The sequence below is a fragment of the Sander lucioperca genome, chromosome 24 (assembly GCF_008315115.2).
Source record: "Sander lucioperca isolate FBNREF2018 chromosome 24, SLUC_FBN_1.2, whole genome shotgun sequence".
Lineage (NCBI taxonomy): Eukaryota > Metazoa > Chordata > Actinopteri > Perciformes > Percidae > Sander > Sander lucioperca.
This window is the reverse complement of record NC_050196.1, coordinates 14,051,522-14,069,229: the sequence shown is the minus strand read 5'-3', so window position 1 is coordinate 14,069,229 and position 17,708 is coordinate 14,051,522. Positions and strand designations below refer to the sequence as shown.

The 17,708-nt window shown below is 42.5% G+C and overlaps 1 protein-coding gene across 1 annotated transcript in view; it reads right to left on the bottom strand.

Annotated features, from left to right (window-relative positions):
* Window positions 1–1,799: 1,799 nt before the first annotated feature.
* Window positions 1,800–17,708, bottom strand: part of LOC116044796 (fidgetin-like) — a 34,570-nt gene continuing 18,661 nt past the window's right edge. Inside the window, exon 3 of the mRNA XM_031292278.2 lies at window positions 1,800–7,903. Within this exon, the coding sequence (XP_031148138.1) occupies window positions 5,643–7,903 (2,261 nt within the window). The 3' untranslated portion in view covers window positions 1,800–5,642. The remainder of the gene's footprint in view (window positions 7,904–17,708) is intronic.

Genomic DNA, 17,708 nt, shown 5'->3' with positions numbered 1-17,708 from the left:
TAGCTAGATAAAGAGAGGACAAGCGATGAAAGGGGGAGAGAAGAGAGTGAGTGGTGGTGTGGAGGGAGGAGGAAGGAGGGAAAAGTGACAAAAAAATGGCTTAAGCATTCATTTTGAGTGGCGAGACAGGTCCTATTAACATTTAACAGCGTTTGCGCAACTTGGTGTGGAGGTTAGGATGCAAATGAGGAGGAATTAAAACTGGCCAGAGGTTTGTCATTGATGGATTGCAGTCTGGCGGTACTCACCACTTCCCAGTGTCCATCACAGACGATTACTGTATAATTAAACCTTATTTCGGGACTCTCCGCCGCATAATTACTTGTGTGGGAATGTAACCATCATCTAAAAGCTCCAGCAAAATGCTTTAGCATTTAGTCTGGCAGGCTGCAGTCATTTTACAGACCAGTGACAGATAGAGCCATCTGATGATCGGCAAAAAAAGAACAGTCACTTTTAATAAGAGGTGGAAAAAAAATATTAGACGACAGTGTGCTGATTATAGGAAAATTAGGCTTTTAAGTGGTAAAGTCCTTTGTGCTATTTGCATAATTTATTCCAGCTTTACCCCCATGTTCAACCACCTCTGGTATTTTTTTTTTTTTTTTTGCGAGCTGTGGGCAATTTCCTCTCATATTTGAATGGATTGCACATTTAAGACTACTTAAGGAAAATGATCACTTAGCATATTTTAATTGTCGTGCAAAGAGTGAGCAGAGGTGTGAGGCAAAGCTTATGGAATGAGGACCCTTTAAATTGAAGAGGACACAGTGGTGTTGTGGTAGATAACCTCGGGGTGCACACACACACACACACACACACACACACACACACACACACACACACACACACACACACACATGCATCTAACCCTAACCCTAACCCTAACTCATACACGTAGGTAGTTCTTTATACTGGTAGAAAGCATGTGAACCTTTAAATTACAACTAAAACTAAAATAGACTTTCCATGGAAGTCTGCTCCCAGATTTGGATAAAAACACTTGCCTTCGATGATATTTCCTGTATCACTCCCCCTACTGAGTCGAGCCGAGACCAACTGCAGCTTTGTGAATGCAGGTTATTTACAGAGCAGCTTGCTGCTACAGTATTTATGAAGCTTAGCGCAACAAAAAAAAGGTGGGCAAAATGATCTAATCTCTTCTTCCTGGTTGTCTCAAACTCTGTAAGAAAAAAAACATTCGCTTTAAATGTGGTGGACAAAAAAAAGCTTGTGGCATAGATTATTTCTGATCATGGCTATAGCGTATTTCAAAGTGGAAAAATGAAGAAAACAGCAGTCCTCGATGCACTCTAACCTCTTGTGAAACGTTTTGAGTTTTCACAGATAATTATAGAGGCTATATAGCAGCTTCCCACACCTCACCGCCAGCTATATAATGATACCTTGGAAATGTAGTGGGCTAATGCACATCATTTTCATTAAGAGTACTCTCATAATCCAAATTCTTTCTGATGGGAGAAAGATAATTAATGCTTTAATGTTTTGGTCTTGCCACTCTTACCACAGCAAGAGAAATGAATTGTTACATTTTAATGAGAGAAAGCGACAGCGCCGGCTTCCTGCGCAACACGGATGATTTTATAATTGCACACAAGGGTGACTAACTCAAGGCTCATTAAGAAGATTTTTCAGCTGGGCTATTTTTTGGCAGGACAATACATATATTTTTTTTCCCATTCTACTGATAAATAAATTCTGTAATTAATCTTTTTTTTATTCATCCCTTCCGAGCCTTAATGTGACCAATGATAAAAAAAGAAGACATGTACAAGATATAATCTCCCAAGAAAATGTCTTTAATGAATCGTTTGTTGCTGCTTGTACCTAAGATTACATGAAAATACATTGACTGCAAGTATGGCAACATATTCACACATATAAACAAGTGGTGCATTTGTATTGTATGTATAGGTATGTACAACAGAAACACGTTACACTCTGGTTTTAAAGTTGTGCAAGTGTGTTATATATACTAACAATTTATAAAATTCAACACACTAAATAAAAAAAAAGAAGAGTGTGCCCACGTATATACACATTCACACGCGCACAACCACAGTAGTTCACAAAAGATTAAAGCAAATGTATTGGATTATACATTTCCAGGTCACCTTTAGGCTGACCCCAACTGTTCCTTCCTCACAAATCGCTTGTGAGTGTTTTTTTTGACGTCAGTGTTATCAGGTGTGTGTGTGTGTGTGTGTGTGTGTGTGTGTGTGTGTGTGTGTGTTTCGCCTATAGCTCCGATCTGACACACAGTGACAGAGACACACACACACACACACACACACACACACACACACACACACACACACACACACACTAGGCTATGCTGCAGCCTGCGGTTGCACCATCAGCTAAATGTTTTAAGTACAGTCATCTGAGGTAGACTGCGCAAAACTTGTTGTTGTAATCTCCGCTTTGTTTTTTATGTTTTCTTTTTTTATTTTTTTTAATGCATTTTTCACAAATGTCTGACATTTGGAAAGACGTAAATCAAATACCACGTGTGTTTTGTAGCCATGAGGTAGAAATGCTTTAAAGAAGAACTCTAGCGTCCCATTTAAGGAAAGGTTTCCAAAAAAAAAAAAAAAAAAAAAGAAGCTAGATTTAAACACCATGTAGAAAAAAAGGTCAAGACACAAAAGACAGACCACAAAACACCTAACAAACAAGCGTAGCATTGACCGGTGTGTTTCAATTCGTTTGTTGGTCGGCTGTGGAGAATGGGGGGAGAGAGAGAACGCCTGTGCTGTTGTTGTGTGCTCTGAAGTGCATTAGTAGGTTTTTCCGTCTAAAGGGACTCTCTCTCCAGAGGATTTGCTGACAGAAGGAATTCTGGTACAGATTGTTTTGAGGGTGGTTTTCTGACGGACCACTCTGCTTTCCCCTTGTGCTGCCGCCACACTGCCTGGCTGTCTTTCCTTTCCGTCAATTTTGCTGATGCTCAGCAGAACTTTCCCCCCTCCCCACATCAGGTGCTGCACTGATGGTGTCTAGACCAGAGATAGCAGCACAGAGTGGGCCTGAGCATACAGTATGCAGCTCCTACTTCAGATATTGTTAAAAATAAAATAAAAACAGGATGTACAATAAAAGTTGAAAATTGATCAGCCTTCAGGATAAATACCAGACAGACAAAGCAAATACATTTCAACAAAACAATATAACACACAAAATGCTTTAGTGCACGTACATTAAACTACTTTAAGTACTCCTGTGTCACAACAGTGGAGCTAAAGGACAGCTTCTTACATGGTGACAAGGAAGAGACAAAAATACATTCCAATGGAACACAACGGAGAACAGATAACCTTCAGAGATGAAGGACTTCAAGACTAGTGCCACAATTCCTCACTCATGTTACAAAGCTTTTCAGTCAACTGAAGTATGTATCCAAATGCATTTAGATGCCATTTGTGTTTATATAGTGAAACATAAAACGTTTTAAAAATGTAACGCAGTTACAGTCGAGGAAAAGAATGATGTTTGAATCTGGGGCGGTCATTTTGGGTAAAACATATCTGAATACTTTTTTCTGATTGTAAAGTGATTAAAATAGTGTCCTTGCTAACTGTGTAAACTCCTGCTGGTTGGACATGAACATGGCCACTACAATAAAAATAATAGTTGCATTACAGAGATGTCAATCAACCAGAATTGCTAGTATTATGAAATTACCTCTGAACTCCAGCAAAAATAGTAATTTACTCTTTTTTTGCGCACTTTAAGGTATAGGCATGTAAGATATGTACTGAAGGAATAACGGTTTCTAATTTAAATTACAGGAGCGGCATCCCATTCTACAGCTAATCCAGTTCAAATACAGCCAAACTGTGTGAGTGACAAGGCAAAATCCATATTTCCATATATAGGCTGTGACACCTATCAAATCCAACTTAAAAACTAGCAGGATATCTGGAATTAGCTCCCTTAATCCTAGTTTGCTGTTATGAAAACAGATTTTCCTTGAATGCAACAGATGGGCTGCTCACTGATTTCCAATACAGCATTTCTGGCTGAAACCATCTGGAGTAAACTAAATCAAATGACATTAAGTAAAACATGTAATTCACACAAAGAGAATAATTGCGTTTGATATCGCTGGGATTTGAAAGAGTAGTTTGACATTTTGGGAGAAACGCTTATTTGCCGAGAGTTAGATGAGAATATATATTATGTATATTATATAAGGCTATAGCCAGCAGCTGAGCAGCACATAAAACCAAAAATTTTTGTTTTTCACTTCAGTTTTCGTACAGATCCAACAGAGGCAGGCTAGCTGTTCCCCCGTTTTCAGTTTTAATGCCAAGCTAAGCTTTCCGCTACTGGCACTAGATGGATCTTCTCATTTAACCCTCAGTAAGAAAAGCAAACAAGGGAATTTCCCAAAATATATAAAACTATTTCTTTAAATTTTTTGGAGATGTTTTTAGCATCAAGTTTATCCACATCAGAGAATACATCTCCTCTCACTAAACAGTCTGACAAATGAGCCATTAGTTTGCGCAGAAGTTAGCTGACAAATTGATGGAGCCTCCATGCAGCCTAACCATATAGCCTAGATCACGTAATATAAACAATGTTGATTATGGTTGTTTTAATAAATATACAACTCCCACCACCCCAACACCTGCTTGTCTCTTAAAACCCCCAAACAGCACAGCTGGGCAACTGCTCTGTGGCTTTTAAAATTTGAATTCATTTTTTTAAAGCGATGGAAATAAACTTTACGATTGGTCAAGTAGAAACAGGTAACTAGAGCACCTGCTGTGAGGGAAAAAAAGAAAAAGAAATAATGTTTTTTTCTTTCACTATTGATTATGCTCCATCATTCCAGAAAATATCTAGTACATTCATTGTCACCTCTTTGCTATTTATCCTAGCCACTTGAGGTACACATAACACTGCTTTGCTAAACATAAACTGCCAAACCACCTCGGATTCTCCTCTCAGATCTTAGTGCTTTTCGTCAAGATATCTTGAGGTACTGTACAATTTACAAACGCTTTCCTGAGTTTAGTTTGTTACGTTTGCTTGTTTTGCAGACAAAGGTTCAGAAGAGATGAGTGCGAGTCAGGGCCCAGATTACTGCCGCCCTGATGGATTTCTGCTCTTAGCAAGACAAAGAATGATTGACCACCACCAATGGCAACTGTCAATCTCTGTTTTTCAGACTCACCGCTGAAGTTTTAAAGCTCTTAATAATCATCAGCTCATGCCATGAATGTAGATTGTGAGGCAAAAAAAAACAAAAGAAAGAAAATCAGAAAGCACCACTTCAGGCACTTGGATAGCCAACTAAATCTCAACAACAAGAACATAACGATATATACACAGACACTGGGGCGTCTCTTCTAAAGCCAACTTGCTTTCAATGTGTAAACAATGCCTGGCTTTCTGGAGTGTCAAGCATTCAAATTAAAACTCTTGCTCATTAACTGCAAAACTACCAGTTGTCTCGTCAAACCAGGTCTCTTGGTGCGTCTAAACCCTGCTTGTGAGATCTCAGTGGGCTTGTGTTGGCCTTCTGTGTGCCTTTCCCTCCAGCACAATGCTTCTGCCCTGAGGGGAGGAATTGTGGATGCCTCTTTTTCTCAAGGGCGGAATCTATCTTTTCACTGGCTGCAGCCGTACATTTTGTTCCACTCAGTGTACGTGTCAATCTCTTTCTGTGATATACTGGATTGGAATTTACAAAAGACACTCTCAAAGTCCTGGTAGGTGAAGGGCCTGACCTGTCCCCTGGGCATCATACCCGACATGTCCATGCCCTGTGCAGAGACATGTAACAGACCTACGAGGGCCTCTTGGCAGAGTCTGGCCAGGTCCAGTCCAGAGAACCCCTCGGTACGCTGGACCAGCAGCGCCAGCTCCTCCTCGCTCATGCAGTATTTGTGCTGAGATTGAGCCAGGAGCTGGCTCACGATCTGGTGTCGGGCCGCGCCATCCGGCAGTGGCACAAGGACCCTCCGAGCAAAGTACCTGCGCAGCCCTTCGTCCATGTCCCGGGGTCTGCTTGTTGAGCAAACCACCAACACTTGGTTGCCATCGTCGCCTGAGCCCATGAGAAGTGAGTCCAACTGGGTAAGTAGCTCCCCCTTCAGCCGGTTGATGGGACTCTCTTCACTGAGGTGGGCTGACAGCAGCATGTCCACCTCACTAATGAACAGTACTGAAGGCTGCCGGCAGCGCGCCACCAGGAAGGATGCTCGGATAATTTTTTCTCCCTCTGCCAGCCACTTGGTGGCCAACGTGGAACCGTTGAGCTGGAGGAAAGGCGCCCCTAGCTGGCTGGCCAGGCAGCGACCCAGCAACGTCCTGCCACTGCCCCTGGGGCCAAACAGCAACACGCAACGGGGTGCTGGACCTAAACTGCTGAACATGTCCGGACGCAGAATGGGCCACAGGACCTCCTCCTTCAGGGTTGCCTTGGCCAGTTCTAGTCCTGCAATGTCACTCCAATCCACTGGGGGCCCCTGCTGAACGATTTCAGAGGTAACCATGTCTAGGAGGTGAGGGTCACTGGTTTTCAGCTGCTCTTCAGCATGCCGAGAGGAGGAAGTAGATGAGGAGGAGGTAGGCCCTGGCGCTGAGTGCGAGAGGTGGAGACGGTGATCATCAGCACCCTGCTCACTGAGGGAAGGGGAGGTGAAGCTGGCAAGGGAATCTGCTGAGCGGGAACCCCCCAGGGTGGAGGTGACATAGGTCGGCGGAGTCAGTGGCCCACCTGTTGCCTGGTTGCTGTACTTCCTCTGATCTGAGGACATTGTGGACTGCTTCTGAGGATTAAAAGGTAAAGACGACTTTTCAGCACTTCTATCAAATCCACCACCGCTAACGCTGTTAGAGCCTCCGTTTGCACTGCTGCTGTCTGCTATCCTGTACATGGGGCTCTCAGCTGAGCTCCGAGCCTGGCCATAGCCAAAGTTACCATAAGCGGAGTCTATCTCTCCTTGGCCAGTCATGTAGAAGGCTTTCCTCTTCAGTGAGTTGGAGGAGCTACTGTTGAGAGGGGTGGGGGCGATCGGGGTCAGGTTGTGGCTCTGGTATGGGTATCCAGGTAAAGTAGAAGATGGGGGAAGGGGTGTAGGTGCAGCGATGCCTGAGGGGAGATATGAGGATGGAGGGGGTGCTCCCCCAGGGCTGTATCCTGGCCCGACTGAGCTCTGAGCTGGGTATCCTGCTGGGGGGTAATTATAACTAGACAAGTTGGGAGAGCCTCCGTTGTAAGCTGGGACTAAAGTGGGGTGGGAGGGCGGTGGAGGGGGCGGCTGCAGGAGCCCAGAGCTGTGCAGTGGGGAGGGTAGTGCTGGGGCGGGGGCAGACTGGGAGCTGTAACTACTGTGCAGGTAGGAGCTGCTGTATGGAGGGCCATATTCCTGAGAGGCCATGGAGGAGTGGAGGGCAGTGGCAGAGTGGCTCCCACAGCTGCTGCTGGAGTAGCTGGGCTCGCTCAAGGTGCTGGAGGCCAGGCCCGGGGAGCTGCACATGCCAGACACCACCTCCGAGGCCGCCGCCACCCCTCCTTTTCTGACGGAAACCCCCTCGGGGATGCAGCTCATGGGGTAAACGCCATCCTGCCAGGGCTCTGATTCACCTTTCCGTCCGTTCATCACCCCTGGGGCCTCAGAATAGGAGCCCGGCATCTCCAGAATGCCGGAATACTTCTCGGCATACTTCTTGAGCAGGTTGGAGGCCGTGAGGGCTGAGATATCGTCATTGGCCCAAGCGTACTGGTAGGTGGCTGAGCGCTGCAGGTGGCCGGGTACCGCCCTGTAGGCCTCAGCCTTGTGGGCTGGTGAGCGCGTGGTGGAGGAAATGTCGAAATGCTGTTCGGCCCACTGGCTGTGCTCGGGGGTCCACTGCATCTTCAAGCCTGAGAGAAACGGAGACAGATAACCGCACGTGAACACATTGACGTGCTAAAATCATTTTAGCAATAATTAATAGGACAACACCTTCAAATTGCCTGGGATGGAGTATGGTCAATTAAAAAGGTGAGCTATATATATATATATATATATATATATATATTTGTGTGGTGCTCTTTATTTTTATGTATTTATTTTTCTTCCTGATACATATGAAAGGGTTTTGTGTCCAACTGCACATGAATTGTTAATTTCTACAGATCATAGGAAGGCAGGTATAGTGTGGTACAGAGGGAAGGTGGGATGGCTGGTTACACCAGCCTAATGCACCCTGGCCAGACCAATAAGACAGAGGCATTGAGGGTCACTCTATAATCCCCGGCTCATCTGAGGTGGCTGGAGATGGGTTTGAAAATGCGCCTCGCCGAGTACCACAAAGCAACACACACACACACACCCATACACATCCACCCCCCTCTGCTCATGATGCTTTCATCGAAAGCACACACACACACACACACACACACACACACACACACACACACACACACACACACACGCACCCACGCAAGCACACACGCACACAGGCCCATGCTCAGACACACAGGCGTTTAAAAAAAAAAAATATATTTATGCCTGCACTCAGGCGTGCTGGCATGCACAAGCACACACACACACACACACACACACACACACACACACACACACACACACACACACAAGCTCACATCCACTGACCCAGACGGACAAACACAGGCACGCACATAGGAGCTGTAGCGAGCAATGAATTACAACACATTGTGTCTCAAGCTTAGTTCCTGTCTGCACAGCTCCACCTTGACCTCCTCTCTCTTTACCTTTCTGTCTGCTTCTCTTCTTCATGCCTCCCTGCCGTCTTGTCTTCCCCCTCAGTCTTTCTTCTTTGCATTTTTTGTCGTCCATTTTCCACCTCCCCTCCTGCTAGATCCTTCTTTATTTCTCTTTACATCCCTTTATTCCGATTCCATCTATTTTTGATATATATCTCTCTATCGTTTCATTCCCTTTCTTCCTGCCCCCCCCCCATCCTCTTATTTACTCCCTCTGTGCTTGCTTCGCCTCCTCCCCTCCCTCCTTCCTTGCTCCATCTCATCTCAGACACACTCACCTGGCTCTCCCCTTTATTGCCTCAGGAGGCTGGAGAGCCACTGTTTCCTTTAATCCCAGCCAATGCCATCTGCAAACACTGACGGTCACACAGCGACTCCATCGTTGTCTCAATATCAAAGCCGTGGCGCTATCAAAGGCTGGACGGGGCGTAATCACAGCAGCCGCACGGCATATTGAACCCCGTTTGATTTGACTTAGTGCACACAAATAAAGGATAATATCGGTGTCATTTAGGCTGCTTCCTCTGACTTATTGACTGGCTGCGGTTGCATGTAGAGAGCCACAGTTGGGGGTCTGGTGAGCAATGCCGGCTTCAGAATTGGTTTATGTGTATGTGTGTTTTTGTGCTGGTGTGAGTAAAGCAGGCATGCACAATAAAATCCATTCATAGAGAAGCAAATCTTCCCTTCCTCTCATCCATTTATGCTACAGCAAACACAGACACACAAAAAAAAAGCAGATATCAACACATACGCGATCACTCTCTCTTGCTCTCTTTTTTTCCGAGGCCCTGTGTTTGTTTGGTAACAACACAGAAAAGGGGGGGGGATCCCCAGACTCCTATTTCCTCTCTGATTCTGCTCTCTATCCGTCTCTCGGCAGACGCCAATGGCTAATTAGCAGAATGGTGATCTGCTAATTGTCTTAATTTACAACATTTTAGCCGAGGGGAGTCTAGCAGGGGCTGGCAAGCATGTCACCCTCCCAGTGTACCGAGCAGGGAACGCTTCAGACAAAGAGCTGAGTGGAGGAAAGTTTTGTATTAGCTGGGAGTCTCATTTAATATTGAGAATATATTAAGGGGAAGCAGCACCATAAAAGGGCAGTATTTCAAGGAGATAATTATTACTCAGGAGAACTGGACAAAATAAGAGAAAATGAAAGATAGGTTTCACAACACATCTTCTATAGCAACCAGGTTTATGTACACCATTATATTGTTATTATATATAAAATCAATGGTAATAAAAAAAAGATGTAGTTTGTAATTTCTTGAATATGGCCATACTATCTAAGAACGGTACATGTAATATCTACACAGAATGAATAAATGATATCACTGAACAGTTGTCTCATGGAAGCAGAGGAAATCAAACAATGTTTAAGGGCTTTTACAGTTGGGTTGTTCTCAGGATTGTATTCTCAAGCTACATGTTTGATCTGTAGCCAGAAGCTAAATGCTGGTTTGGCAGTGCACATGAAATCTCGATTATTTCTACATTAGCTCATTAATAGATAACATGTAGCTGAGGAAAGTGAGGAGAGAGAGGGAGACCCGTGGAAAAGGCTCTAAGCCACGTTCAGCCACGTCTTCAGACATCAGTATATGCCTTCGCTGCACATTTTGTCACAGTCTTTAGTCTGAGTGCAGAAAACACAGGCACACTATGGAACTGCCTCATTGATGCAGGGTCAACCTACCATGAGTCCCTTGATTCTGCCGCAGAAATATCCCCCTTCACATGTCATTTAATGAGGCATTAAGTAATCTTCCATTCAGTAATCTAATTATTGACCACCACTGGTGATCAAGGTACCACAAAAATGTTGTACAGCACTTCACCCCGGCCTTCACTCTGGCTGTGTACTGTATTCTGGCTTTATGTTGCAGTTACTGCCTGGCCTGGTATTTTCTGGACTCTAGAAGCTGCCATTGCACTTCAATGCTCTCTTTGTGACACAGCAGACATTTTACTAGACTGCTATCTAAAGCTGCAAAGATTAATCGATTAGTTGTCAACTATTACATTAATCGACAACTATTTTGATAGTCAATTATTTTAATTTGAGTCATTTATTATGAGAAAAAAACATCAAAATACTCTGATTCCAGCTTCTTAAATGTGAATATTTTTCTAGTTTCTGGACTCCTCTGTGACAGTAAACTGAATATCTTTGAGTTGTGGACAAAACAAGACATTTGAGGACGTCATCTTGGGTTTTGGGAAACACGGATCGACATTTTTCACCATTTTCTGACATTTTATAGACCAAACAACCAATCGATTAATCAAGAAAAATATCGACAGATGAATCGAAAACGAAAGTAGTCGTTAGTTGTAGCTAAGGCAAGATAGCTATTCGGGGTGTTGAAATTAATCATTGCATCGATGTATCGCGATGCGGATAGAGACGAGTCTGCATCGATGCATCGACAGACCATAATCGATTATTGCCTACTGATGTTGCATGTTCATTTACCAGTCAATGCTTTTTTTGATTCTGCCTTTTATCTGCTGTGTTCAGACTCAGCTACATTCAGGAAGTGTCTTTTTTAAGAGCAGATATAATAAATAGGGGAGTTCATATACATCTGACTGCTTGAATTTGTTATTGAAAACCATGTTTAGCAATATATAATAATATTGAGGAGGTGATGCATTGTGATATCGAATCGAAGACAGTATGGTCGTAATCGAATTCAATCGTGAAAGATTCACACCTCTAATAGCTATCATGTTAACATTAGCTAAAGGCAAATTTACTAACTTTTTTTTTGAGGAACCAACATTTTGGTAATCTTGGATTAAGGCTGTGTCAGGACAATAATCAGTTGATTTAACACATCTCTTGAAAAATAAAAAAACCCGGCACTGCATTGTAAACAAGTGCAAATATTATGATGTGTTAAGATGGATGTGTCTTTGCACTGCCATGATGAGTTGGCCGGTTTAGGCTTCATTTCAGTGCAGGGAGGTGTACAGAGAAATAGATGGAGATGAAAAGAAGTGAGAATGGAGAGGGGGATGACAAGGAAGAGAGGAAGCAAGCTCTAAAAGAAGATGGGCACAAAATAAAACAAGCCTTGTGAATCACACACACTCTTTACTCCACATAGTTTGACAGTCCATCAAGCTGCGATATGTCCTCCATTTAAAGAAACATGAATCTTTCTAATTCCATCATTAATAAAGATAACATATATAAAAGAGTGTGTCAGGCTCCATCAGGGCTTTCATCTCTTCTATAATGAGGTTAATGCAGAGACGCGGTGATTACCCCAGCAATGCAAATGAAGGCCAAATGATAACTTGCACTATTTAAATAAGGTAATAGCGATTACTCTACGTTATTCAAATGAGGACAGATACTTTGAACTGAGCGCTTTGAACTCGCTGCTCCTTCTCAGAAACATATGAAAGGGATGGAGGAGGATTGACTTTGGAATCATTCAGTGTATATCCTCTAATTCAATGTGATGTAAACCAAGGGCAATGAGCAAAGTCACCTAATGTGCTGGTGGAGGATGGACAGGGTGGACTAGGAAACTAGGTAGCCTGACTCACAACACTCCTTTACTTATTTTTGAAAGACTTTGAAAGTGATTGAAAAGTCATTGAATTCATGGTCAAAGAGAAAAAACTAAAACATTGAGACACAAGACATGGGTTAAAATCACAGCTGTCCATCATACTGTTTTTCTCTGGATGTTAATAAGAAAAAACTACTCTGAATGCCAATTCATTTCCAAAAAAAAACTTCCAAGGGCCTTTTCTTATTTAAAATGTGAAAAGAATTATAGGAAGCCCAATTCGCCCAGAGCTTTAATACTGAAATGAGCGTGTTCTGTGTTTAGCCTTTGTCAGTGTGACAGGATTACATGTATAGACCATTCAGTTAAAAGAGTTGTCCACATTTTCCTAGAGTAGCTGAATTCTTTCTATTCATTCTTTTTTATTTTCTGCTTATAGCACCTCGATGGAGCTGCAAGCTTACAGCATATCCCCTTATTTGATTTTTCTCCACAATCTGTCAAGGGTTTTAAGGCCTGGGGAAAATTTACAAAGCATTTAGATGGACACATGCAGTAAAGTGTGTGAGTAAAAAAGTGTGTGATTGTGTTGCAGAGAGAAAGGAGGGAGAGAGATCGTGCACTCAGCTGAAACAACATCCAACAGAAATCTTCTCCAACTTCTAAAACGTCAAGTCTGCCAGTGCTTTTTTATTTTTGTATCCTTCTCCAGCCTCCACATAGAGAAGCCTAATCATTCTCATTACACTCGGCGTCCATCTGCATCAACAGAGCTGCCTATTACTGTGCGTGTGTGTATGTGCAGTAAACAGCTCTTTAGAGAGAGCTAATGAGCTCTTTTAAGTCTGTCCGCTCTGTGATTCTGCAAGCGGGATGTCAGAGCAAACTGCCCATTTTGGTAACGTCATAATTAAGCCATGTGTGTGTGAGTGTGTGGAAAAAGAGATGCCGGCACACGTCGACGCCGTCATGCCCACACACACACACACACACACACACACACACACACACACACACACACACACACACACACACGAGACGTACACGTGTGCCCTTCTTTGTTGCTCTAACATAAACAGACACTGAAGACCTTCAAAAACAAACAATCATGTCATATCTTTTTAAAAATCTGTCCCCGACTGAGTGTAGGAGGAGCTGCATGACGAGCGATAACTTCATCAAAAGAGACCTGTTTTCACACACCACCAGGGAAATCTTATTCAAATCCTTATCAAATACACCAGAGGGCATCTTTTAACCTCTAAATCGCTGCACAAAAAAAGCCTGAATATGCGCTGTATGTAGCTATTGTTTCGCGAGTGTGTGTATTCTCATGCGCGTGGGCCTTGTGTGTGTTCGACAACCTCCGGACCACCTTGTTAATGAGTCCAGCACACTGTGACTAAGCCACGGGCTACGCTGTATTGGCACACAACCTACAGTAGAGAGTCAAATAATGTGATTAGGTCCTCCAAAAGGCAATTAATTATGAAATTAGTCATGAGCTGGTGTCACACACACGCACGCACGCACGCATACACGCATACACACACACACACACACACACACACACACACACACACACACACACACACACACACACACACACACACACACACACACAACTCAATCAAAACTCCCTGTGTTCGTCTGTAATATGTACTCTTCAGAGCAACAGTTGCAGGAAAAGTGATAATAATGTAAAAGATTGAATTATTAGCAGCCTTGAGTTGTTTAGAAGTGAGTCAAAAATGTATAAAATAACAAAGGTGTGAGCTAAATTCCTCTTCCATCACCAACAAAAGAGACAACAAAACTGTTCTGCAAGCCAGACTTCTCCTCTGCACATAACCAACAAGCCCGAATCCACGTCTTTGAAGCCGGCAATTCAAGCTCAGCCGCAGCTTACCATTACAACTGCTAGTCTGTCACAAAGCAACGACGACAACAACAACAACAACAACAGATAAGGGAGTAAACAGAGCGAGTTCAAAGTCTAGACGGCGAGCAGTGACCGGGAGAGATGAGCTGTCACTAACTCAAAGACAGTAAGAGATTGCTGTAAAGATGACAGAGCTGCGATATAAGGATATCTGACAAATGACAGCCTCTTTAAAAAAAAATAAATAAATCAAATATTCATTGTAATCTGTGATCTTTGACCTTGTGATAAGTTTAAGCTGCTCCGACCATCAAACTCTGAAATGTCTTTGTGGTGCGGGTTTGGAGTAAAAAGAAATTCAGCTTTGAGAAATAGGCTCCCTTCTGGTATGTAAATGTTAAAAATATTAGGGTATATTTAATGATGACTCTACATTTAGCTCGCAGAAGAAATCAGACCGCTATAAATCTCTGACTAAATTCCAGAGGCATATCATCGCCACCCCTGCCAGCCAGTATCAGATCTTCCTTCGAGCTGTATAAATTGACACTGTCTAAATTTCCTTTTACTAGACAGACTATTGAATGGGTGGGTTAAATGGGTAGGGCGCAGTTAAACAAATGCTCCGGATCAAGGAAATTGTGCGTGGCTTCTTTTGTCATTCAGAGAGGAAATTGAGAGATATTCGGCGGGGGCTCGGAGCCGCTAACGCATGGCATTCATCTATAATGCACTCGGCCTGTCCGTCAGCTACTCCATTTCCTGTGACTAGCGCAGCGTGCCTAATCACCCGGCTCGACGCGGGGTTCCTTCCTCAAAGACAGCACACACACACACACTTACACACACACTCACACGCGCGGTCACCCAGGCAAGAATGAAGACAGACACAGGCAAACAGATTATTCTTATCTGGGGGACAAAACATCTGTAAAGACTCACGCTATCACAGCGCCAGGAACAAATCATCACTGGGAAGAAAAGACATACCTCACTTAAACTGAATGGCTTATTACTGATCCATATAGCATTAATACATGTATTAACTTAATAAAGCCATTTGCAACAACTTGTACAACCCAAGACATACTTTACTAAGTTGTTACTAATGTCTTTATCAAGTCAATAAAGCTTATGAATTCTCGCTTTGGATGAAGCAATTAGTAACAACATAGTAACAATGTATAAACCCCTACTAAAGCTTTATAAGTTGTTACTAATGGCTTTATTAGGTTAATAGTTCTTAATAATAATCCACATATGATTTATTAACTTCATAAAGACACAAGTAACGCCTTATAAACCCCTAAGAAAGTATGTCTTATTTAGGATGAATGAGTTCTTACTTCTGGCTTTATTAAGTTAATAGTTCTGAATACTAATCCATAAGCAATTTATGAACTTTATGAAGACACAGGTAATACCTCAAAACGTTAATAAAGTATGTCTTAAGGATTAATAAATTGTTACCTTGGCTTTATTAAATTAAATCATTTATTAATTCATATAACTGATCTATAAACAACATTAAACAATTCATTCAATTAAAGTTGCTACTACTGGGTTTATATAAAGGATTATGAATTGTGACCAATAGCTAAAGTTCTAAAATCATTTATTAATTCATATAACTGATCTATAAACATAAATAAACAAGCTATTACCTTCATAAAGTCATTAAAAAGGGATCCTTTTTTTTAAATGTATATGTTGTTACCAATGCCATATTAAGTGAATCTACATTTATAAGCATACTTTCTTTAAGGTTTACAAGTAGTCAATAAAGTCTTTACCACGTTAAAAAAAATCCTTATTATTCCCTATTAATTCCTATTACTGCTATATTACATTAATAAACTGAAAGCCATTAGCAACTGCTTAGAACCCCCTTTATTAAAGGTTTACACATTGTTACTAATGGCTAAGTTATGACATTCATTATTAACTCATACTGATCTACAAAAGCATTGAATAACAAATTATTAGCTCAACAAAACCACTTATAAACCCATACTTTAAGGGTTTGTAAGTTGCAGATTTTAAGTACAGTATGTCTTATTAGAAAAAGTGGAAACCAAGTGAAAACCAGAACGTGGTACCATCTTCACATTGCAGTTTAATATAGGGGCAGGCAGCCCATATAGCAACACAAGCTGAAGTTACCGATACTAAAGTAACGCCTGACAGACTAACTCTGCTTACTGTGTACGACAAGTAAATACCGTCGTAAGACTAACATCCTCCTACACTGGTGTCAGTTAAAGCTACACTGTCCATGTCTGCAGTGTTTGTCAGGAGCATTCCCTTCAAATTGCTCTGAGGCCGCTGCTGATGTGCTCCTACCTGAGGCGCAGGATCTTTCAGAGTACCCCTGAGGTTAACATGGGCCACATACTATCGATACTCCTCTGACGTCCAGATCCATACCTGTGAACCACCACCACTTTATTTACCTGTGTGTTCAGTAATTAAAATAGATTTCTGAGAGGAGGCCTAATCCTTTTAGAAATGACATTGATCCGGCTACCAATTCATGAAAGCTGTGCTGTAACTTTGTTGGGGTTTTTATTCCCTTGCCCTACACTCTTCCCACACAAGCGGTGTTGAGGACGCTTTCGCACCTTCCTCCTCGATGGAAACTTTGGAAAGTCCTCGACATGGAGGACGTCATTTAGGGCTAGGGGGGGCTGCAGGAGAGGGGTGGCAGGTGGAGATAATAGAGAGGAAGCCTCTAACCTCAACTAAAGCTGTCTGTCTTCGTAAATAAAATGAGATAATTATTGAGTGAACAACATTATTCGCCGACGACGCACTCTTTCTTCTGCCCCCTCCCGCCGGCGCAGTTGTAAATCTCAACAAACACGGTGCTTTTGGACATTAAGTGCTCACTAAGCACAGTGGATGCATCATATTTCAAGAGCAGGCGTTGTGTGGGTGAGGAGCTGGGGAAAATGGAGTGTAATGGTTATCCATTATCTTATACGGCAACGGCGGCAATGATCATTTTCAAGTGACTCATTTCTGGAAGTACCTATCTATTGGCCACTTTGAGAGAAGACTTTGATGGCTAATCCAAAACAACTATTCAGAGGTCATTTACTGCAGCAGCGCCGAGACACTCTGCACAAGAGAACGCTCCAGCCTCCCTCATTATTCAAATACAATCCTCGGGAAGATCCACATCACAAACAGCGGCGCCGCAGCCCCAGAGTGGGCGATTACCTACACAGCATACTCCGGTCCAGAGTGGAAACATTAACAATGCATCAACAAACGAATATATCACAATTGAAGGAAGAGTTTGAAAGAGATATTTGTCAAGGGAATTAAATAGTGATACTGGAGTGTATTAACATATCAATGATCCCACTTGTGGAAAAGCTTCAACAGTACCCAGATACTAAGCTGTGTCTGTGAGAGAACTTTCATACTATTCAATCATATTATATTATTCTGCCGAGGTAAATGTATTTTAAGAAGTGTAGGTGCGATGTTTGTTTGTGTGTGGTCTCGTCTCCACATGAAT